We start from the raw sequence: 23,909 nt of genomic DNA, 5'->3' as shown, positions 1-23,909 counted from the left end.
TGAATACCTGCAACTCAAATTGCACAGTAAATTGCCTTGTTTGTTCGGTTGCAGCTCAGGGCTACCATGCCACATGTTGACTTGTGGTTAAAATAATCACAAGACGAGTTATAGCCGCTGGAGTAGGTGTCCCAATTATTAAAAAAGAAAATCTTCTCTTCCTCTTTCCTTTCTACTGTCCTTCCACCACTTTCGAGTACCTCCTCACTGCCCCCTCTCGACGCCACCATCGGCCCCAACCAACTACGGGAGGCTCAGGACTCGAGAGTCGTGAAAGGACGGTGAAATGGAAAGAAGAATATGAATTGTGATTTTTGTTGCCTAGCTTCAATTCCTATTCCATTCCAATTCTTCTCGATTCCTACAAACCAAACGTAGGATTACTTCCTTGCTATCCTACTGTCTTCCTCAATCTGTGTCATATCTGAATGGAAAGTTTCATGCTACTTATGCCAATCTTATGTGCTTAATCTTACATGCTTACAACTAATCAATCTCTTATGGTTTTACATGCTCCTAATAAATTTCAAAGTCAGATCACTCATCCTCTCCATTACCATCAATCTAATGACGGGAAAAATTAAGGCAGAAGGTTAAAAAAATCATTATTTTCAGCCTTGTTGGGCAAACAGAAACATGAAATGCAATACATAAAATATATTTAGTTATTCGATTTCTATTTCTTATTTTTTAAATAATTTCAACTATTTTTGAAAGACGAGGAAGTAAAAATCTCACTCATTTTTTTAAAAAAATATAGCTTTTCACCTATCTTTCATTCCCTCCGCCCAACCTTCCAATCTTAGCACCGCCCTTTCCCCTCAAGACCTCCACCACCACTCTCCTCGCCGATGCCCGCCTCTCCGATGGCTTCTTCCATTGCCTTGCTCCCATTCTCCTTAAGCCCACCACCTTTGCCTTCCATCCATCTGTTTGTTCTTGGAATCCATCTTCTGTAGTCATCTATCCAATCTTTCGTTCTTGATGTCCATTCATTCATTCTTGATATCTGTTTTCAATCATCCCCCATTCATTCATTCTCTCGAGAGCAATAGTGTCCATCCATTCTCAACATTAGTCATTCTAATTGAGGACGCTCCCAATCAAGCAACTCACATTGCATTGTCCCTGATTGCCCCCTCCCTCACTCCCTACTCTCTCGATGCTAGCTCGATTCCATGCTTCCAACTTCCACCATAGTCTTCGGCCTTTGTTATTAAAAAGAAAAGAGAAAACCAAACATATTTTGTATTAAAAAAAATCAAAAAAAACAAATTTTCTATTTCTATTTTTTTTAAAAAAAATAGAAATAATACCAAACACAGCCTTAGCAATACACATCACGATGTTCAATTCTATGGAACAGAGATAACCCGATTGTCTCATGGAATGGACAATCATGTCCTGAATCCCAGAAGCATACCCAGACATACCGATTGGAATGCTGGGATAATAGTTGGACAATCATATCCTGAATCCCAGGAGGGTACCCGTCCCGATGTCTCGCTGGACATCCCGCTCGGACTTCAGTCTTTGAATTACAAATTACCAAGTATTACACTTCTCTTAGTGCTTACATTTACTACTTGCGCTCAACTAGCTAGCTGCTAGCTACTCATATAAAGTGCACCAGAAAATGGAAAGCAAAACTGCAACATATCCAATTCAATCTATATACAAGTTCTAAGATCATTTGTATGAAAATACTTGTTACAACTTGGAATGCCCAGTCTGATTACAGCATTGGATACCAGCCATAGAATTTGTAACCGACTGCAGACGACCTGTTCATTTTAGCATATGGTAAAAAAACTCAAGGCCGCAGTCAATGAATCAAGCGGATAATAGAAAATAAGCTACTCTTTGATTCACACGAAGCCTAGTTCGTAAGTATCTTTCACGCAGATCTGCAGACACTTATGTGCTACTTTAGCATGCCAGTGTACTGAATGAACTTCACAGCAATCATCTGGAAACAAATAAACATATAATTAACAAGAATTGGGTATGTTTGAAAACACATGAAGTGGGATGTTTGTGATGCACACCAGATGAAATATTAACACAGTTAAAACTTCCATCTTAGTTAAAAAAAATATATTTATTGATTGCGTAACTTGGTAACTGCCCTCCAGATTTAGGAAGACGCACTTCTTTTGCTTCTCTCCCTTAGGGTAAGTGAGGTGTATACATTAAAAGATGGGAATGGTTATTGAAGTAGGGAGAGCAGTGAGGTGCAGTAGGCCTTCTGCTTGTAGACAGAAGCACAGGCCCGTAGCTTCATGGACAGGCAGTTCAAAAGTAGTTTGCATTATAGTAGTAGAGATAAGGATAGTTTAGAAAAGTAGAGGCCATCAATGGGTCAAAGGTAAAGAGAGATTCACACTGACAGGTGCAGCTACTCTGCATTGCTGCTGGTCAAGCTACCTCCCTCAGTCATCTCATCAGAGTTCATCTCAGTACTTTCCATTTCCTTCACTTTCTCAAGCTGTCTCAAGAGATCTAACCTATCTGGTGCATACGTGGATGGAATCTGCCATAGGAAAAGAGCATCATTTCACAAATCAGCCAAGCGTAAAGCGCAAACCTTTGGAGGTGGTAGCGTAGTTCATAACAGGAACATACCAGAGCAGGTACATATCTTTGAATGAAAGCAAGCATAGCTGCATGCCCAACTGCGGTAACCTAAACATCAGGAGGAAAAGATGGTAAGCGAACATTTTTATTTTTTGACAGTAAAGGCAGAGCCTACACTGGCTAGAAATGATATTATAATATTATATATTATAATAGTATATTAATATTATATATTATAATATTATATATTATATTATATAATAATGATACAATGTAATATATATTATATTATATTATATTATATTATTATAGGGTTAGGGGTATTTTAGCAATAAAATAAAAAGATCATTTTACTGGCTGATGGGAAAATGACTTGCCACCTCCTAGGTGGGAAGATTTTTCTCCCATTTCATGGGTAAATGCTACCCATGAGCAAATAACTTACTCACCTCGAGAAACATGAGAACATGAGTAAGTTGGTCAATGAAAAAGTTGACCAACTTTTTCGTGACATTACCTCCAAAGAATGGGCCATAAAGATTATGCTTGAAGTAACGCGCAAGTTAGAGAAACATGGAATGCCTGGAATCTTCAATAAATTTTAGTTTTGGAACACCTTAGAATAATTCTCTAGCAACAAAAACTATCAGAAGCAAGGCTTGCTATATTGGTGTGTACCGCCCCGTACCGAGCATATCGTACCATATGGATACTAAATCGAGACTTGGTACAAAAGGCGTATCAAGTCTTTGGATGCCTAACCAACCTCTATAATGGGCATATCGATACAATACCAGCATGATACTGATACGGGTCTGGTACCGAGATTGCAAACCTTGGTTAGAAGTGTTAGTGATCACACCAATAATCTTTTAACAGCAAAGTATTGGTCTCCAAATAGTATGTACTATGTACATGCTTGTACAAAAACTAGAGAATGTATTAGCATGTTAATGGACAAACATAGCTAGAGAAGAATAAATTATGAAGTCAGACTTACGGGAAGAAGCATGAGAAATCCAATTGGAACAACAGATGCCAAGTCTGTTAAAGTTCTACGGAGAGCTTTCTTCTCCTTTTCTGCGAGTTCATCTCCAGTGAGTGCTCTTTTTAGCAAAATCGTAGCAGCTGCAACATCTATGGCTAACAGCTGAGTTCCTTGCCACACATCCTGAATACAGAAAACATAACAAAGAATGCAACATTTCGTCAATCCAAAGTAAAAAGTACTTTTTTTATAAAAAATGAGTAGAAATTGAAATACATAAAATGGCAAAAAATAACGCACATAAAATAATGAGGTTCAATTCATGCAATTTAGAGGCTCAGTGCTGACAACTTATTCAATATGTAGAAGTTACATGACAATAGCAAATTGGTGACACCAGATATTGATTACAATTAAAGATTGGAAAAAACTCAATTCACTAACATGCTCTTATGAAGATAAATTCTTCTTTACCCTATTTGGCATTGACATTAAATTACCACCACATGCTATAGGTGTGCGGCCATGGTTAAGAGATGCGAGTTCAAGATGATAGCTCAGTGCAAGTTGCGTATATATTTGTCAATTGTTTGTAAGTCAAATCAATTATCATAGGCAAGAGCTTACATCTCAGTATCAGGCCCGGTACCCGTGAACTATTATCATGGCACGATATGGTATTGATACATGGCATAATAATGGAGTTGGCACAACACTTATACCATATGTTGGAACAAGGGCATAACAATCCCCAAACTGTACCAATACTATACTGGGCTGGTACAGTTTGCCCATACCATCTGGTACAGCTCGATACTTAAAAATAGAGTTCTACCGTGGTAGTTTCCTTGATCTTCTCCATTGATTTGGCAATGACATTATCTTTCTTTTGTGCCTTGACTAACATATTGTTTGCTACCGCAGGTGCATGCTTGTCCTTGTCATCTATAAGATCAGCCTCCTGAGAGAATATGCAGAAATATGATTCAGTAGAGGAAATCCCAAGGTCAAGAGAAAAGACAGTTTGATGAGATAATTCTAAATGAAAAAGTACGTTAAATGGACTTGCCAGAGATACCTCCTCATTCTGGCTGTCATTTGTACTTCTTTGAACTCTCTTTTCAAGCTCAATCAACTCATTCCTCAAAAGTTCAAAGCGGTGAATCTCATTTAATTCTAGGCCTTGATTACCCACTCCAGCAATAGCAACCTGCACAGAACTTGTTCTTATGAAGAAGAGACATATATTTCAAGAACCCAAGTTTGGACCTACAAGGGATTAAATGATTTTATGGCATCCCTACATGGATCATTTAAACCACATATAAAGCTTTTACACATTTTCAGCTAATTCATAGAGTAGAAACACAACAACTTTAAAATGAAAACAACACATCTTATAGAAATATATTTTTGAATAAAGAAAGCAGGAAAAAAGTTTGCTGATATGGTGGTTCTCCCAATTTACATAATTACGCTCAAACAAAGTACAAAGTACAAACAAATTTAGATTTTAGACAATGATAATGTAGCAACTATTACCCTACCTAAACAATTCTAGAAATTTAGAGCGTAACATTATTGAAGTTTACTTTTACAATAATATTGTGCAAGCTGATCTTTAAACTTTTGGCCGTAGGATTTCTACAGCACCTTATAATTTTTCTCCTTTAAGTAGTATCACAACAGCTAAGTACACCTCATTCAAGAGATACTAAGTCGAGGTCCTACTATTGAGCAACTTAAAAATAGAAAAAAGGAATGCAAGCAAGGATTGCCGAACTGACTTGAACAAGATGATTCGACCTGTACAAAACTGAACCGACACTAAATTGAGATAGTTTGGCAAAGCAAGTCGGTCTGGGTTATAAAACTCCCCCCCCCCCCCCCCCCCCGACAGGCTCTCTCCATTGCTCGCTTGCTGCCCTAACTCGTTCGCTCGTACTCTCTCTCTCTCCCCCCTCTTCAACACTGATTGATGCCATTTGAGGGTTCCAGCTACTGACGATGAGGTAAGCCCCCCATTCTCTCCCCCACCCTTCCATAAGCCCTCCCTCCGTCTTTTCTTCCTTCAGCTTCTTCCTCTCCCCTTCTCTATAAGCCCCCTCTCCCTCTCTTCTTCCCCCAGCTTCTTCCTCTCCCCTTCTCTATAAGCCCCCTTCTCTCTCTCTCCCCCTCCCTCCCTCTCTCTTCCTCTCCATTTGTCCCTCACTCTTCTTCTTCCTCTCCCTGGTTCATACACGTTAGATCAATACAGTATGTACCAGTATCGTACCAAACATGTCGCTGGCTAATACAATCTCTGCTACCGGTTCAGTGAACCTTAAATGCCAATTAACCAGATATACTAGACCAGGTTTCCAAAAACTATACTAGTTTTAGTCTGATTAGACCTACAAAAACCATGAAGCAATAATTAGAAACAAGCTGAAGTAATTTTATGGGCAAATTTTGCATATCTTTCCAGCCTGGTATGTTGTCATCCCCCTCAACTTCCACTAATATAAAAATTCTAAAACTTAATTAGCATCAGTTTATTTCTTTGAGGACTCAAAAAATATTAAAATTTCTTAAAATGTGAGGTTGCCCTAGAAACAAATAAATGTTAATATCAAAGTACAATAATGAGTTTTGATTAAAGCAACTTTGATAGATAAGAAACTGATCTTGATGACTTCACTTGATGACACGAGTCTCATGCAACAAACAAATATATCTATTTCAGCTTTCAAGAATATAAGAGGCCCCATGTATCGATCTATGGTTCTAAATATGAGGGACTGTCTTCATGAATCCTTGAATTTATTGTTGATCGCCTAGTTTTATAAATTAAAACATTAAAAGTTCTAGTGATCATCTCAAATGACCATTTTAGAAAATCAAAATAATAAAAAAGACATGGATAACTCAGCAATCCTCTACAATTTTATGCAACAATGAAGCCACTAGCCATATTGTTGACACTAACTTTTCATAAGGATACAAATTTTATTGAGGTTGACTGTCATTTCATACATGAAAAAGTTAAAGAAACTTGTCAAACAATGAGTCAAGTAGGTGGGTGATTGTCAAAGTTCACAACCACGCCCGGATGCTTTCTAGTTTAAAGCCTGAGAGTAGTACTGGGAATTGATTTTTGTTGCAATCTGATCATATACATCAGTTAGTTTATGATGTACCTAGGCTCAGTAGGAGCTACGATAGAATAATACCTCATAGGCCACAAATACAAAGATCTTAATTACAATATCCATCAGTGCATGAGTTACAAGTCATTTATTTTTTCACATGACATTCAGTCATATGATAATCCACACTTATCCATTAATATTAAATTGATACTTGAACAAAAATATTTCAACATAGAAAGCAACAACAAAAAATATAAATTAAGAAGTTCCATACATTTTGATCCTTCATTGACAGTCCAGGCTCATTTTTCCGGGTGGAATTCCGTACCAGCAAACTCCAAAAACCACGAGGTTTACGAACCACCCTGACAAAAGAACTTGGAGTCAAAGACAAACAACAAAAGTAGGACTATATATTGCAATCCACTGCATGGGATTCAATTCTTTCTACAATATTTATATACGGATCAGGCCTGTAGTGTCTAGTGTTAGAAAAACATTAAAATCAGCAATATGTCCACATTAAGGAACTCACTTTTCTACAGTGTTCTGAACCTTTTCACTCGTATTAGAAGCTTTTCCCGTCTTCTTAATCAGTTCCTGCTCACTGGCAGAAGACAGTGACTGTTCATCAGCATCACCCTAGTTCAACAATAAGGACTTGTTAGGAGGCATAATATGCAGCAAATCAACAATTTTGCTTCTAATAAAATAAGAAGGTGGATACAAGAACCAAGCATGGCGTGCAACTTGAATTATATAAAAAAAAAAATGAAATGCAAAAGAGTGATGCTTCATGCACCCAAGAAAGGAAGACAACTCATATGTAGAGATATGTGCTGTCACTGGTCTAACTATATTCGTTTGGTACCCAAAGCAAGAATCTTCACGCATCATTTTATAGTCCTGAAATCTTTTGCAGTAAATCATTCAGAGTAGAAAGTCATAAGTGATATATATACACAGAAAGATTGATTAAAGCTGCCTCGCTCTGCTAATTTAGAAAGTGTTTTCTGCTGTCAAGAACACAGACGCACATGCAATGCTATAGTAAGGGTTTTTATTTTGTGAAGGATGCACATCCGCAGAATTTTAGAACACTATGAATTGAGTCAAGCTGCCAGTAATATGATTAACAAATGCAAATAGCTCAGCAACTCTACACATAAATCACCCAAATCGAAAGGCTTCACAGTCAATTTCTAAGTGGACACTTCAAATATAAGCTGTTTACCTGTACATTAATATGAATCCATTAAGAAGATACCTGTTCTAGTGAGGCTGCCTTTGCTCTGAAAGATGCTTCAAGAAATTCAGCCTCTTTCTTAAGCTTTCTTATTCTCTCGAGGTCAGAACAGGCAGCCTTTAAATGTTCTGTTCCAGGGTTTGCATTGGAAAGATGTAACTCTTGAAGTAAGTCCTCTAATCTATTCAAAGCTTCCTCAACACTTTCAAGTGCCTGCAACCAGGAATCAACTGGATTTTGGACCCCAAAGTACATAACAAGTTCGAATCAATCAATATGCAGTCACAAGTAACTTATAATAGTCAGAAATAATTATCTTACACAACCTGAAAGAAACAATGAAGTTTTATAAAAAATAAATAAATAAATAAAGCATACTTGTGACTTGTCGATCTATTCAGTAGTAGTAGCAAGTAGCAGCAATATAGTGTAAAGTAATGTTTCCCATTATTTAAGAAAGTGCAAATTTCCAAAATGATATAGAGTGTAATTACATGATTGAAGAAACTAATGTGATCATCTCTATAACCACCAGGCAGGTCTCATGAAGGTTCTTTAGCATTCATTCCTAATTGGAGCAACATCCTGTGCCATTGCATGCCCCTGCCAACTCTTTCTCATGGATTGAGACTCCGTTTTACATCTGGAAGTCAGCAACTTGCTAAGGCCCATACCAACAGCCAAGGGTTTCAAGTACTGGCACACGTACCTGTACTGGTAACTTGCTGGTAGGCACAGATCAGTATGGTATGGTATCAAACTAACAAACAGCATGCCAATTGCAGTATTGCCGAAATCCTCCAAATCTTCATAACATTTCTCACACCTCATCAATATCATCCTTGCATTCCTCTTCAAGGTCCAGCACAGTTAACAATGCATCCATCAAAACTAACTTAACTGCTTTTAAATTGCTTTATCTTCTAACACTTTTCCACTTCAAACCTTCTTTCAAGGTGCTTGTCACAAACTCCAGTGTTGTCATCTCATGGCCCCTCATAACAACGTCGGCAGAAGCTGCACGGAACAACATCGGCGAAACTGACCCGAACTGGCAGGTTCCGCCCATTTCAAACCATACCGGTGGCTCACCGGTATGGTTCCGACTCAAAAAAGGGATGCGTTCCCGGAGCCGAAGGAGAAGAAAGTAGAGAGCAAGCAGGGAAAGAAAGGAGAGGGAGAGGACGCCGGCGGAGGGCCGGTGCCAGAGAAGAAGGGCCGCTTAAGCGGCCGACCCCTAGGAGAGAAAAAGAGAGAGAGAGAGAGATAGTGGGGGAGGGAGGGAGGGATACCGGCAGAGCTCAGCGGAGCTTGCAAGGGGGCCGGCGCCAAAGAAGAAGGCCGCTTAAGCAGTCAACCCTTGTTTTGAACGAAATAGGGGGTTGGCCGCTTAAGCAGCCTTCTTCCCCGACGCCAGCCCCCTCGCGGCCTCTGTCGGGCTCCGCCGGCCCTCCTTCGGCATCCTCTCCCTCCCTCCTCCGCTCTCTCTCTCTTTTCCTCTCTCGTTTTGCCTCTTCCTCATCTGTTCGCTGTGTCGGCACGCCGCGGGCCCATACCGAGCCATTCCGTCGGACAACCGGTACGGGATCCGCTATCGATTCCTCCGACCTTAGCATGTAACGCCATGGGGGCGTACCGACCCGTGCCACTGAGCAACCGATTCGGACACCGGTTCCGACATAGTAGTCCTTGCTTCTCAGGGCCTTCCCATCACTTAAAAAGGAGGGAGAAGGGAAATTGGTTCGAACCAATGTGAATCGGGCAGCTTGATTTGGAGTGATTCGAGAGTGGGTTCCAATTTTCACATCCGAACCGACCCAGTCTGGTCTGGAGAGATTTGAGGGTGGATTTCGATTTTCACATCCGAACCGACCCAGTTCTGCACTAGTTCGGCTCGGTACAACCAAAACCAGACGATTCAGGCCAGTTCGGTGGACCAGGCCCAGGACATTGCAAACACTACCAAAAGTATTGAGTCTTATCCAAACTATGCAAGTCTGGCTATGTGGATCTTATTTGCCCAACATTGCAATTTAGAATTACACCTTCCATCAATGCAATATATCAATCATTTCTAGCAAACAATTAAGTAACTTTTTTTGAACGGCCAGCTATTTCACCATCTTCATCAATACTCAAACTGGAATCAAACATGTTCCCCCCCCCACCAACTTGAATAATCACATTAGAATCCAGGTACATACTACAGAAAATTTAGCAAGTATATCCACTTGAAAGATCATATGTAGTTCAGTGAATAAATTTGATAAAAAAAATCACTTAAAATAATGTTATTTCAAAAGTTTTTCTCAAATCAAAAAAATAATGGATACCTTATCAAAAGAATCTAACTCTGGCTCCACCAGAGAGTTTGTTTCAGATGCACATGAACTTTGATGCTCCGCAATCTCCTTTTCCTTTTTATCTCTGCAGCTCATTTGACATGGTAACATCACATTTGCTAAGCATCATTAACAGCAAAGACAACAGAAATGTACTTTTAATGCATTTCCATCTTATAGAATGAGATAAAGAAAGATAGTTCTCGGTTGGCCTTGTAGAACTTACTTGACGACGCCAAGCTCTTTGATACATTCATTCAGCATGGAGTGTCTAAAACAAACAACAGATATATAACTGACGTGTTATCCATATTTACCAATAATAATGCTTGTATTGGAAACAGAAAAAGGGAATGACAAATTGATCATTTAGGACCATATTCACGTACCCTCTAGAAAGGAATCTTGCTGCTTTTATGTTTGATGGATTCTCAAGCCATTTACTGTACTTAATAAAACTTGTCATCCAGTAAGAACACACATTTAATGATCGGGTAATAGCTTCCTCTCTAGGACTTCCCTCTCTTTTACCCATATTAACAAGCATTCCATTAGATAAACTTCTTTGATAGAAGGGAAGCCACTCCAACTCTTCACAGACTACCTATGGAGTCCAAGAAAGCATATTACATGTTTGAATAATATGATTTTAAAAAAAAATAATTAATTAATCTGCTTGATGACGATGCTTATTTGCATGCAGACCTCCACATACAGCTGATAAGAACTAATGGATGATAGTTGTGGATAATAAAGCACACTGCCCCCAATAAGATACCTGAAATAACAAAATTCAATTGAATAAAAGTACTGCAACATATGAAGAATCATCTCCTTATCAGTTAGAACATTTGGTATAGATTACAGAAATTCATAGGTTTGAGATTGGAAGGAAATTCACATTGCATGGGCACACACCTTATCACACTTTCAATCGGGTCATCCATGATTGTGAAACCATTTGAAAATAAAAAGGATTGCGTGCTTCTGCCTAAGGCAATAAAAAATCCAAAGATTGCCAAATCCTTTTCCAAAACCTGTAGCAATGCACAAAAAGATCTACATCAATATGCACAAAATACTAGGACATGCACATCAAGAAAAAGAGCTTAAAAAGCATGCAGAGCAATAAATTAACTTGTTTAATAGTATATGAAATGGATTACAACAAGTCCAGCATGTGTTAAGAGAACCATCTTACAAAACGTTGTGTAATATAAAAACATTAAAACTTATATATTCAAGAAAAATAGCTAATGACCACCAATTTTAGTTCGTTTAGTAAATTATCGCATCAGCATATTTAAAGTATTTGCTGACAAAATCAAATGAATAAGAAATCAATGCAGATCAAAGATGGCAGCATCAAAAGCAGAAAAGTGAACATAAAAAAAAAGATAGTGCTTCCGCAATAAATCAGCACATTGAAAAATAATGTGATCAAAGGAAGGATGAGGTAGAAATGATACAAATATTTTGTACGTTAAAGAAATACTTAAATCATATGGTGAAACCATGCTTCACCATACCGGATCGTACCATCTTGTACCAGGAATACCATACCATACCAGTCATGGTTCATCGTAATGGCACAAACCAAGCAGTACGTGTCTACGTACCATACCCATTCAAATCGGTACACAGTATGAGAGGCATACTGACACTCGCTACACCAAAAATATCCTGCACCGTACTGACACAGTGCTAGTGCTAGCGCTAGTGTTTACCAACTTCACTTAAAAATCGCAAAATAAAAAAAGAGTTGGACCCTTGTTTCGAACGAAACAGCGGACCTGCCCTGTTTCCCAGCCACGGAGCCGCATAGCCCGGAGGAGCATCCTCCGGGCGGCTCGCTAACCTCTGCCGGCCGGCCTACACATCCCTCTCCCTTCCTTCCTCTCCCTCTCCTTCCCTCCCTGCTCGCTCTCTCTTTCCTTCTCCTTCTCCCCCTCCGGCAACGGATTTCATTTCCATTACCGGAACCGTGCCGGACAGCTGCCGGGATGGCCGGAACCATCCGGTTCGGGACGGTTCCACCCAAGGTCCACCGTACCGGTACCGGTCGGCGTACCGGTGGCGGCCTAGACCGGTACGAAACCAGTCCGTACAGGTCCCGAACCGGTCCGTACCGGTGGCATACCGGTTCCGTACCGGTCCGAACTGGTCCCGTACCGGTTCCGTACCGGTTCTTCAACAATAAACTACCGGTATCCGGATTCCACGCTGATTCGGTACCGGTCCCAGGCCGGACCGGTACGGCAGACCATGGTTCCACCAACCTTGGTATTGATGCATACAATAATTTTTTTTTTTACACTAACTTGGTACATACAATCATTACCGGTATCGTATTGATACTGTTTCATGGAAAAATGATATAGAGTTTGATATTGATATTTAAAACCTTGCTCCCCGAGCAGTCTCTTTTGTTTTTTCTTAATTTTCGGAGGGCAGTAACCGGCCTAGAGTTTGGTGGTGCCGTATGGGGCGTGCAACGGCTGTCATTGCTAGTAGGACTGCCAATTGTGGAAAGAATTACTGCAGAAACTATTGCTGACAGTAGTAATTGGTGTTGCTACTGGTGCCACTAGTAAAGGTGGCTAAACCTGCTAGTGCTGCTGGTAGAGCAATTTCCATCTACAAAGTGCTGATACCAAACAACCCAATATCTTTTTATGTTGGAACTTCATCTCCAAATACAAAGTTTAAAAAAAAGGAAAAAAGAGAAAAAAAATATAATAAATGGATATAAAAAGTTGATTGTTTGTATCATATATGAGCATGAATGAGGTTGATACTTGATACAAGGATAATATATACAAGTTCTATTTATCACTTAATCTTATATTATATACTTCTTTGGGTTATTTTCAGATTTGCAGGCCGTTTGAATCCTAGGCATCTACTTAGCACCTACACACTAGGCAACCCCCTGGCTGCGCGTCTTGCATCTAGCATCTTCTAAAACAATGAACAATCTAAAATAGTTTTTCAATCACAAAAATGCCCTTAATTCTATAGTATTCGATTAGTGATCACAGAATGGAAGTTTCAATTCATACTAGAGAAATGGTGGTGAAAGACTGCAATTCATTATAAGAATGAATTAATTCAAATGATCAAAGATATGGCTAGAACTAAGAAATCCAATCAAGAACCATGAAAAACAACTTGGAATGCAAGTATTAGTACAGAATCTATTTGTGCATGCATTATACATCAGAAAAGAAGGTAAGTGCTGTGCAACACATTCTACATTGTGAGGGGTCTTACAGTTGCTAACCTCAATACTTTCACACGTGGTCAGTCTTGACCATATTCTTTCCCGGTCTATGGCCCATTGTAACTGTTTTTGTACAAGATCAACCCAAAATGCTATCTCTTCAACTGCCTGATCATTTTTAAATTTGCCGACAGCAGCTCGAGGACCAAAATGAAAAAGAAATTCTCGGTGTAGACCAATATCTTTAATAGAATAATATGCTTTCTTTAGTGGGAGAAAATCAAGAAGCATGTCCATCAATCTACCGGTAATATCTGGCACTGTTGAGAAGAACTGTGAACAAGAAACCTTTGCTGATCCAAGCTTTGTGATAGCAGCTACACAGCTCAGAGCAAGCATAATTAGTGATAGGTCGTTCGTGGTGTCTGAACCTGATGATTCCCGTTTCCAGTATCTGAAGGTAAGAAATGGGTTATATTTGTTAACTTCAGCAGTTTAATGGCCATAAATTTAACTTAAAGTAAACTGTGTAAATGAAAAAAAACATGGACGTACGATGTTATCGCAGCATTGAAGTGGAGGTCCCTTTCGAAAACATTTACAAATGTGGTGACAACCATTGGATGTTGATGGGACCAAAACCATTCATTAGCTACAGATAACTTGCTAGATAATTCATCTCGGATTATGCTCTCTAATGGAGAACACAGACGCAACAAACTGCATTTAAGCACAGAGATTATCGAACTATATCAGTGAGGGCAAGAAATTAACAAAAAAGGAACCAAAGGTAAGAAATTGAGCAAGAAACTTACTAAGACCAATTATGAGCAGCTTAATTTTTGTAATATAGTGTCATTTCTTTCTTTTGATCATGGTTTAACATCATACTACGACCCAACGAAGGGCATTCAAGTTTGCAGAACAGTAAAATAGATGTTATGGACATAGTTTTTCTCCACATTGCCACAGCCAAATGACTATGCATTTGCTAAATGGGAACCCAACCAACTTTGCAAGTTATAACAGCCATATAAAAATTCAGGATATGCAGATACTTCAATGCAAGATTTATCAAGCCATCCAATATCCCTAAGTTATACCAAGAAAATATGGGAGAAGAGGACATGATTGCATAAAGAATATTTATAAGATAAAATAAATAAGAATGCAACATCAGAATATTTAAAGCAAGGATTAAAGTATCCTACACTATTCTTTAACCTCGAAAGATTTTAATTTGGCTGAACATAGCATCAGAAGTTGTCGCATTTTTCTTGATAGAAATCTTTCTTCCCCTGTCCATGTGCATCCTTTGTATTCCTCTTCTCATTTATTTACTATTACCAACAACAGCCTTTTAGTTTATTATAAGAAACAAATTATATTTCTATTCTCACATATCTTTCCTTTGAGAATCTCTTCCCTGTGGGCGGCCTGTATACCACCCTCATAACTGGCCTCATTGGCAATAAACACACCAGAAGGTTCAAAATCAATTTTCTCTGTTTAAAGGAGACAGATGAGAATTATGCACCAAGCAAAAAGTGGTTGCATGATTATCATTTATATGAAAAAAAATCACTAATCATGTAGTATCGAAGCCATCTAAATTCTAGTCACATATGGTGCCAATGCTGGTCAAGGGACAAGGCAATAGAAATGCTCAATCAGAATCTGTCAGCAGTCAACATGCATCAACAAAGAATGACATGCAATACAGTAAAAGATAACAATATTGGAATGCAAAGAATATAATAGGAACCTCATCTTGCATATAACCAACATTTTACTTCTTTGTTTGAGAAAGTTGATATGTTTTGAAGTTTAAACATTAAAAACTTACCACTAAAAATACATAGCATCAAAACGAACTAGCACTGTATAAGATCAACAAAACAATAAGAAGTGTTAAAAGGAAAAAATAATAAGTTATAATTATCTGAAGATACTATTTACAATTTAATGGGGTGGTCAACATGCATTAATGATGAAAATAAGTGAAAAATGATATATAGAAAAAGAGCATAAAATCATTCATGCCTTTATGTGTTGCCCCATACACCAGAATACTGCACCAATATGTTGGGACAGCAGCTGCTAGCATGCATGGCAATCTGAGCTCCCAATACCGTACTAGTTATTCACCAATAAAACACAGGTATAGGAAGTTTCAGAAACAACAGCATAAAGCAGTCTCGTACGATACTGACATTTGGTACGCCTTGCTGACTCGTAATGTACCACGTACCAACACTGTAATAGGATGGTACCGGTACAAGATCCAGTACCAAGATGGCAAACCTTGGAGCATGTATTTTATATGACCTCAATGTCATGTCCATGTTATACAATATTAACCAAAAAGGAGAACTTGTTGGTGATCATATGTTTACATTTCAATACACAAAATTTTCATGCAAAGGTATTATGCGACACATGTGATCACCTATCAAAATCCTAATAAAGAACTGCGATAAAATAAATAGAATAGAAAGGAATTAACAATATCATTGTTAGTAACCAATTATTAGATCTACAAAATCTTTAGGTCATATATATCGATGACGATGTGAATCATCAAATTCAACACTACCAACAATTTCCAAAATAAGAGAGTTGGCAACCATCACAACCAAGGTTCGCCATCTACGTACCGGACTCCGTACTGATGCCACACTAGCACAGTGTCGGTACGGTACAAGGTTCGCCATACCGGTATCGAACTCCGTACCGGTGCCGCACTAGTATAGGCGTACCGAGTGTCGATACGGTACGGTATGCGGTACGTCATGCGTACCAACATTGGCGTACCGACATCGGTACCCATCGATACGGGTACGGTACGCCCGTTACCGACCGGTACAGCATACCATGGTACGGTACATAATTTTTTTAACGTACCAACACTCATTACGCCACTCATACCGGATACCGGTACCGAACCGGTATGATATGGTATGCCCCATACCGTCCGATTCGGACCGATACGGCGTACCTTGATCACAATGGGTTTAAAATACAAACCGCTAGTAATAATCAGCTACACAAATCTGCAATGAAGATTCATAATGAGATAGAGAGAGCGAGGAAAAGAAGGATTAAAAAGATTAAAAAAAAGTTAAATCAGAACTTAGAAGAGTTATTAACCTTCTTTCCACCAAAACATTAACATGTCTATCTCGTCCATCTCCCTGTGATGAAATCTCAATAGCTGCTTGCAATAAAGAATAGGCGGCAGCCTGCACAGAAATAGTTTGTGAAACTCCAGAATGGTATATGGAGAACGAATTATAGATGGTATAAAATGGCCAACTCCTATTAGTATAATGAATAGAATCTTAGTCAGGATTAATGACCATAGAAAATTTTCATTTCCCTCAAATAGAAAAGAACCATAGAAAAATTTCCATTTCCCTCAAATAGAAAAGCAAGTGTACGAAGTGAACATATTTCTAAATTCTTGCATCATTGCCATGCTGGGGATTGAGAAATAAAACCACTATCATGATTCTCCATATATGATCAACTGAAGCCATAGAATTGAAAGCATGTTACAGTAAAAAATATTCAAGGTAGCTCAGAATGGGCAAAAAAAAGACTTAACATTTTTTTTGCAGACATTCACAAGGAAGTCATTGTAAGAATTGATAACAGAAACCGACAGTCACTTCAGAGCAGAATATGCTCAAACACTTGAGAGGCTGAAGGGCAGGCACAGTTCATCCAAATTTAAGAAGATAACAAAAATTCCTTGAGATACAATAGAGATCCTTCAACTATTTGAGTACATAATACAGATTCAAAGCTCACCATCCAATCACACATAGCAGAGTCAGGCAGGAGAAAAAAACTACACTCAGAAGTCAGAAATCTTAGGTTCCAGGTTCATGCTACACCATGTGACATAGAAATTACAGCCATTATACCTTGCAACATGAGCACATGTCCTAAGCAGCCAAAGAAGATTGCTCACATCATTGTGCAGACATCTATTTCTAATTTCCCATTATTTCATTTTTGTTATTTTCTCTTAGAATTGGATATTTGATTCATTCTCACTCTCTGTTACAGCATAATTTCCTTAATCCATGACACAGTTCAAATGTAGGTTAAGGTATGTTAAAAGACAGAAATATTTTTGTATTTCCTCCAATGATATTCAACCTCTGAATCCCCACTTCTTTACTAACCAAAGACAATCATTACATATTACCATATTTTAACCAAGGTTCGCCGTCTCGGTACCGAAACCCATGCTGATACCACACTAGCACAGTGTCAGTACGATACAATTATTTTTGGCATACTGAATGTCGATATGCCATCCATACCGAATACCAGTACCGAACCGATATGGTACGGTATGCCCCATACTGTCCGATTTGGGCCAGTACGGCGTACCTTGATTATAACCAAATAATATTCTCTCTTTTTGCCTTTTTCCATACTTCCTTTTTCTATCATGCATACCAAGCATATTGTAATCTATGCTCGTAGAAAAATTACATTATCATATATTCTGTTGATATCTGCCGATTAGTCAGGAATAACAAAGTTGAGTACAGAATAATGAAGTCGTATTGACTTTTGTATGGAATTTAAGAAATCAAACTGATTGCAGCTAAACTTGTGGAAGAATAATTAGAAAACCATCAACAAATAGTATTTTTTCAGGATTTCTTCCATCATCCATTTTTTATTTTAATCTCAATACTTAGCAAGAATTCGCACCAAATAAGTATTTCTCCTTATTCAATCTATCTTGGTCCATTAAATCATGTTTGGTGCCATGTAGGCCACACCATACAGAAGCAACACTTATGATGATCTCTACCTTTCTCTCATGTCCTTGATATCGCATTAGGTTATGGCTAAGGGTGGCAAAATTTTGTCCGACCCATGTCTGATCCTAAAAAAAAAAAGGTCTGAAAAGGATGACCATTGTCTTAAATCAGGTTTGGACCAAAAAAAATGCCGAAACCTAAAACCAGGTTGGGTGTCGGTCCACAAATTTGGACAATCCAACTCCTTACTATAGGGCTTTAAAATCAGGTGAGAACCAAGTTGGATCTGGATCCACAAATTGGACAATTCAGATCCCTACCATATAGCACTTTAAAATGCATCCAGGTTGGCTCCATGTTGAAAAATTAAAACCATACAAAAATTATATATCTTCAGCATATATCAAGATTTCAAGTCTTGCATTATGGCTTCGTATCACTTACTACCTGATATAATATCTGCCACCAAGCGTTTGCTGAAACAACCCAAAATGGGTGGTTCGACCTATACCTGACCAAATCGACACCAAATCAGTACAGTTCAATGGGTCAGTTTGGCTTCTAACCCCCTCCCCTGCATTCAGCCGATTCTTCGAGAGAGCACTTGCCCACTCAAACGCTCGTCTTACTTGCTCGCTCGCTCTCCCCCCTCTTCGATGCTAACCAATGCTGAGGTAAGGCCCCCCCTCTCCATCTCCCTCCCCCTCCCTCCCCCTCTCCCTCTCCCTCTCCCTCTCCCTCCCTCACTCTCTTTCTCCCTCTTCCCTCTCTCTGTGAGCCCTCCCCCTCTCACTCTCTTCCCTTCCCTCTCTCTCTTCCTCTCTTTCCATAAGTCTCTCCCTCTCCCTCCCTTCTCTCTCTCTCTCTCTTCTTCCATCTCCTTCTCCTCTCCCCATCTCCCTCTCCTTGGTTCAATACGCTCCAACTCGATATGGTATGCATCAGAATCGTACTGAACCGACCCCAGTACCGGTCCGGTAGACCTAGCATACCATATAAGGTACTAGCCAATTTCAAAACCAAAAAAAGTGTCGAAACAACTTTAAACCTGGTAACGACCAATATGAAATCGATTCAGGGCCAGTTTGGGGAGTCTCGGTTCAATTCAAGTCAACTTGTCTAACCATCCGACCCAATAGGTCATCAACTACTATGGGCTAGTATGCTGGAAATTTGAAATCTTGTTATAGAGGGCTAACTAAATTAGAATCTTTCTACATGATATTTTACATAGGGAGAACTTTATATTTGTACATAGTGTTCACTGATTATGTTAAAATTTGGTCAAACAAGGTTATAGCCAAGTTGACCAAGTCAGAGCTAGGTTTGATTTCAAACATATAATGTTGTCTATTCTGAAATCTAGGTCAGAGAAAAAACTGTAAGCTCCTGTCTAATTCGTATTCCACCTAGACCTGGACTTTTCCCACCCTATTTGTGACTAGTACCATTATTAAGCATTTAAGCCAAATGTACTTAAATCTTATGTGCCCCTAAAGTTGCATATATGTAGCATTGACCTATTATGCTTACACCAAATTTGTTACACCATCATTAATACATGCAAATTTGACAGATTATTTTTGGATTAAAATTTCCCTTTTGTATCATTAGAAATTTGTAATAGAAACATTACATGGGCCATCGCTCCATTATCCACCCTAGGTTTGTTTCCTCTACAAATATCTCATAGTCTATCTCCTCATTAATTCATACAGTCAATTGTGGGAGGAGAAAAAGACATTCAAGGGGCCTCTATCTTCAAATCTCACAGCGCCCTTCAATTGTTTCCATAATTTTCCTACACTTTCTTTTATTCAAAATGGTTATAAACTCCATCGGCTTTGAAGCCTTCATCAGTCTTTCAAAGTTCATAATTGAACTATTCATACATAGCTTACACCAAATGTACTCATCGGTGCTACAGCTATATTGAGTGTAATATAGAGGGTTAAAGTCAAATCCATATCTCATTATTTTGAACAGTTAAATGGGGAAAAGAATATTCTTATGGCACCTCTATCACCAATCATGACGGCAACTTTCTTTCAATAAAGTTTTCCCACTACAACTATATAAATATATAGTTGCACTTCTATTCAAATGAATTTAAATATCAACCACCACATATGTTCCATTTGGAATTCCAAATTCAGCAATAACCATCCAGGGATATCACACAGCAATAGAACGGATCCTAGGAGTCTTTTAAACTACATGAAGGTACATAGAGAATTAAAGTCATTCCTTCATGTAGGCTCATCCGAAAGAGAAAGTGTCATTATGATCACTTTCTGATACTATTGACTAATATTTGTGGCACATTATCATATCTTTCTACCAAAGATTGTTTGAGCAAGGATCTAGACTCTGATAATAATACATGGAAACATTAAAAGTACTAAACTCATCATCAGGGAACATGGATCGATTTTTGGCATTTATATGCACGTACCTAGAATGTCATAAAGAAAGGTTTTAATCTCACTCAATTGTGGTCAATAAATCAAAACACAAATGATGAAAAAAATCATACCTTATCACTGTGCAAACTTTGCAAAAAAAAGATAGAGAGTATCTATCCTGTGTGCAATATAATTTGATTTGTTATCTTAATACAGAACACATAATTATGAGTAGACACAAAGTGGAGAATGTGGCTAAATAAAAACTATCAGAAAAAAAAGGACAGTAAATTGAGAAACCAAAAGGAACTAGCATGAGATAAATGGCATGCAGCAGTCCGAATCACGAAGTAGATGAACAATTACAGGCTGGCACCATGTTACCACTCTAAGATAGGTTTAAAATGCTTGATGCTTAGTTCCTATGACCTTTCTCTGATATTTAGTCCAGTATAGATGCAAGAAAGCATGTCCAAGAGTTCCAAATTTTACAGGGCACCTGTCACACATGCATGTCTGAAATCATAATGACAGAGCAAGAAACTAACCAGATCAAAGAGATTGGTATCCTTATTCATCGATTTTGATAAAGTAATAGAGATGTACTAATGCCGGAATCAAGGGAATCACACACTGATATACATCTAATGGCAAAGTTAAAAATTGCACAAGTTTGCAGATGATATATTAAAGGACGAATAACCAAGAAGATGATTTTGGTGGCAAAATCTCAATTTATGATCATGTTACTTGGAATGAAGTAGCCAACCTACATTAAGAAGGCAATTCTCAGTAAATCAGCATCTGAACTGCCTTTTCTTCATGTTTATGTAGCATAATAGTATTATTAGTATATATGCAAAAATAAAGATCACAAAAATAAAGATTCTGAATAATGTTATAATTTATATTGCTGACCTGATAAGATAGTGTCTTAACCCATGCATTTTCGTCCAGACCAAGCCATGCTTTTGGGAACCAGGAGTCTTTTGTTAATGAGCTGCGTTCTTGAATGGCCAGCTCAATAGCCCTTGCTGAATCATGTATGGACTGAACAAGTCGACTGCTAAGATCTTCACCTTGTAAAGATTGATCCAATTTAACTCTCATTTCCTCAACGTCATTGCTAGAACTAGCTTGCGGGGTTCCATTTACTGTTACACCATCGTCAGTAGAAGCTAGTAGAGTAGTGTGTCTCATCCTCATGGCTTTATGAACGAGTGGCCTATGTTTTGTAAATTCCAGCCACCTACAATGAAGACTTTGCTTATCATAATCCAACAGCACCTGCCTCAAACAGCACTTTTTCTTGGAAAAACGACGACAGCATACATACTGGTTTAGTTCCACCATGCTGTTACAAATAAAATTAACATCTACAGCTTTATGTGGCACGTAAATAGTTGAAGTTCTGCAAACAAAAAGCTAATGAATAAGTAGCCAGATGAATTATGTACTATTTGATATGCATTATATCAGATAAAGAATACAATGTTAGGTGACGATGTGTGCCCATAGTTGTGTAGAAAACAAGAATATGATTAAAACTTTCACATTTGCATGTTCTTATTACACACAATGAAACCCTTCTTTAAGTACATTTTCAGAAAAGTATATTCCTCGACAAATTTCCAACATGTTGCTAGTTTCACTTTGATCTTGATTTCCTTTCATGCGGAATGTGAGAACACCTATGCATGGAAATCATCTAACCGTACTGGACTTTAACTAGCCATAGGTCACAAGATACCCATTACAACAGCTCCTATCCTAAACCGTTACCTCCCATTATTACAGCAAATAATAGTGGGAAATAACACAATACGATCTTAAAAGATAGCGTATTAAATCATCGTTTGCGAAATAAGTTATTGCCTATTTAAACACTTTTTTTCAATCGGATGAGCAGTAAAAACATCAAAATAGAGAAATTTATTGAAAAAACCGTATAAAAATATTCAAAAAAACAAAAGAGAAAATTATCAAGAAATTGGCAATCCAACAGTAAAATTTATTTTAAAAAAAGAAAAAGGAACACGAAATGGAGGATTAGAAAAAGAAAACTAAAGAGGAATTACCTGGTGATCGACCCCGCAACCCTCCCCATCGCCGCGCCGCGAGGGAAACCGTGGGAGGACCGGGGCGCGAGGTGGTGAGACGCCGTTGCCATCGTCGTCGCTCAGTGAAGCCGCCGAGGAAGAGTAGGCAGCGAGGCCGCTCTCATCGCCGTACACTCGCTGATGTTATTTGTGAGTGGAGTGCGCGAAGTATCTAGGGAGGGGAAGAAGGCGATGGAGAAATCGAGATGAGGGATGAGGATTATATCGTCGGAAAAACTTGTGGTGACGAATCAACGAACGATTGAAGAGCAGGCAGCGAGGCCACGCTCATCGCCGTAAACTCGCTGATGTTATTTGTGAGTGGAGTGCGCGAAGTATCCGAGGGAGGGGAGGAAGGCGATGGAGAACTGGAGATGATGAGGGATGAGGTTTATATTTTTGGAAAATCTTGTGGCGACGAATCAACGAACGATTGAAAGGTGTCCCATGAGCCCACGCCAACCGCTCGCCGCGAGTCTGCTTTTCCGGCCGAATTTGTCCAACCTCAGTTTCCTCAAACCAGGGTCCAGGGCATTCATTCACGTGCATAGCACGTGACAATCAGGGGACTTCTACTATAATGTGCCTTTAAAGAGTAACAATTTTTTTTTGAATTGGATAATTAGAGTCCTGTGTCGATAATCCAAATCACTAGGTGTGATCCACTATCTTTAAAATGCTTGCACATTAAAAAGTCATGTGATTAGAACACATCTAGTTCATGCATCAACTAATAAAAAATATATATTATTTTATGTTATTTGAATTATCTAATTTTGATCATTTGATGCAAAAGTTAGGAATTTTCAAATCATCTGATTTTTTATATATAAGTAGTTTAGATGTACTAGATTACATCTAATACCTTGGATTATCAAAATGGTACCTTCATCATCCAACTCAAAGAGGATTACTCTACAAGAGTTACACCAGGTATAACTTGAATCCGATCCATATCTAAAAATGGAAGCTCGGATTATATAGAATTCTCCATTCACCGTATAGTCATCTATAATAATAATGAAAAATTATGATTTTCTAATTGGTTGGCAAAATGGAAGCTCAACTTATGCTGGGTTCTCCATTTGTTTTGTGGAAATGTGCTATTAAT

The 23,909-nt window shown here is 38.5% G+C and overlaps 1 protein-coding gene across 9 annotated transcripts; it reads right to left on the bottom strand.

The window, feature by feature from the left end:
- Nucleotides 1–1,637: 1,637 nt before the first annotated feature.
- On the bottom strand, nt 1,638–23,249 carry LOC103708479. Of its 9 annotated transcripts, none has more exons than XM_026805185.2 (20): nt 22,778–23,239; nt 22,036–22,110; nt 21,618–21,948; nt 16,658–16,749; nt 14,063–14,227; nt 13,568–13,961; nt 11,203–11,321; nt 10,990–11,062; nt 10,674–10,888; nt 10,511–10,555; nt 10,276–10,372; nt 7,964–8,155; nt 7,232–7,338; nt 6,971–7,061; nt 4,635–4,775; nt 4,401–4,526; nt 3,578–3,748; nt 2,626–2,685; nt 2,391–2,533; nt 1,638–1,969 (listed from the first exon to the last, which is right to left on the bottom strand). In XM_026805185.2, exons 1-19 carry the CDS (start codon nt 22,867–22,869, stop codon nt 2,399–2,401), a joined length of 2,721 nt encoding a protein of 906 aa, XP_026660986.1. In that variant the 5' UTR covers nt 22,870–23,239; the 3' UTR covers nt 1,638–1,969; nt 2,391–2,398. The 9 variants fall into 9 exon arrangements, 8 of the variants coding, with proteins under 8 accessions (XP_026660986.1, XP_026660987.1, XP_026660983.1 ...); XM_026805186.2 differs by having other exon boundaries at nt 22,036–22,053; nt 22,778–23,238; XM_026805182.2 differs by having other exon boundaries at nt 2,385–2,533; nt 21,618–22,110; nt 22,778–23,241.
- Between the last annotated feature and the right edge of the window lie 660 nt (nt 23,250–23,909).

This window comes from Phoenix dactylifera, unplaced genomic scaffold (genome assembly GCF_009389715.1).
Source record: "Phoenix dactylifera cultivar Barhee BC4 unplaced genomic scaffold, palm_55x_up_171113_PBpolish2nd_filt_p 000153F, whole genome shotgun sequence".
Taxonomy (NCBI): domain Eukaryota; kingdom Viridiplantae; phylum Streptophyta; class Magnoliopsida; order Arecales; family Arecaceae; genus Phoenix; species Phoenix dactylifera.
This window is presented reverse-complemented; position numbering and strand designations above follow the sequence as displayed.

What these genes read in the sequence shown, in the direction of transcription:
- LOC103708479 (XM_026805182.2), bottom strand. Translation starts at nt 22,869, where the DNA reads ATGGCAACGGCGTCTCACCACCTCGCGCCCCGGTCCTCCCACGGTTTC. An exon ending in TTAAGACACTATCTTATCAG is followed by an intron (nt 16,750 to 21,617) that starts GTCAGCAATATA and finishes ATTTCTGTGCAG; the next exon opens with GCTGCCGCCTATTCTTTATT. An exon ending in TGTCAATGAAGGATCAAAAT is followed by an intron (nt 4,776 to 6,970) that starts GTATGGAACTTC and finishes AGTTCTGTGCAG; the next exon opens with GTTGCTATTGCTGGAGTGGG.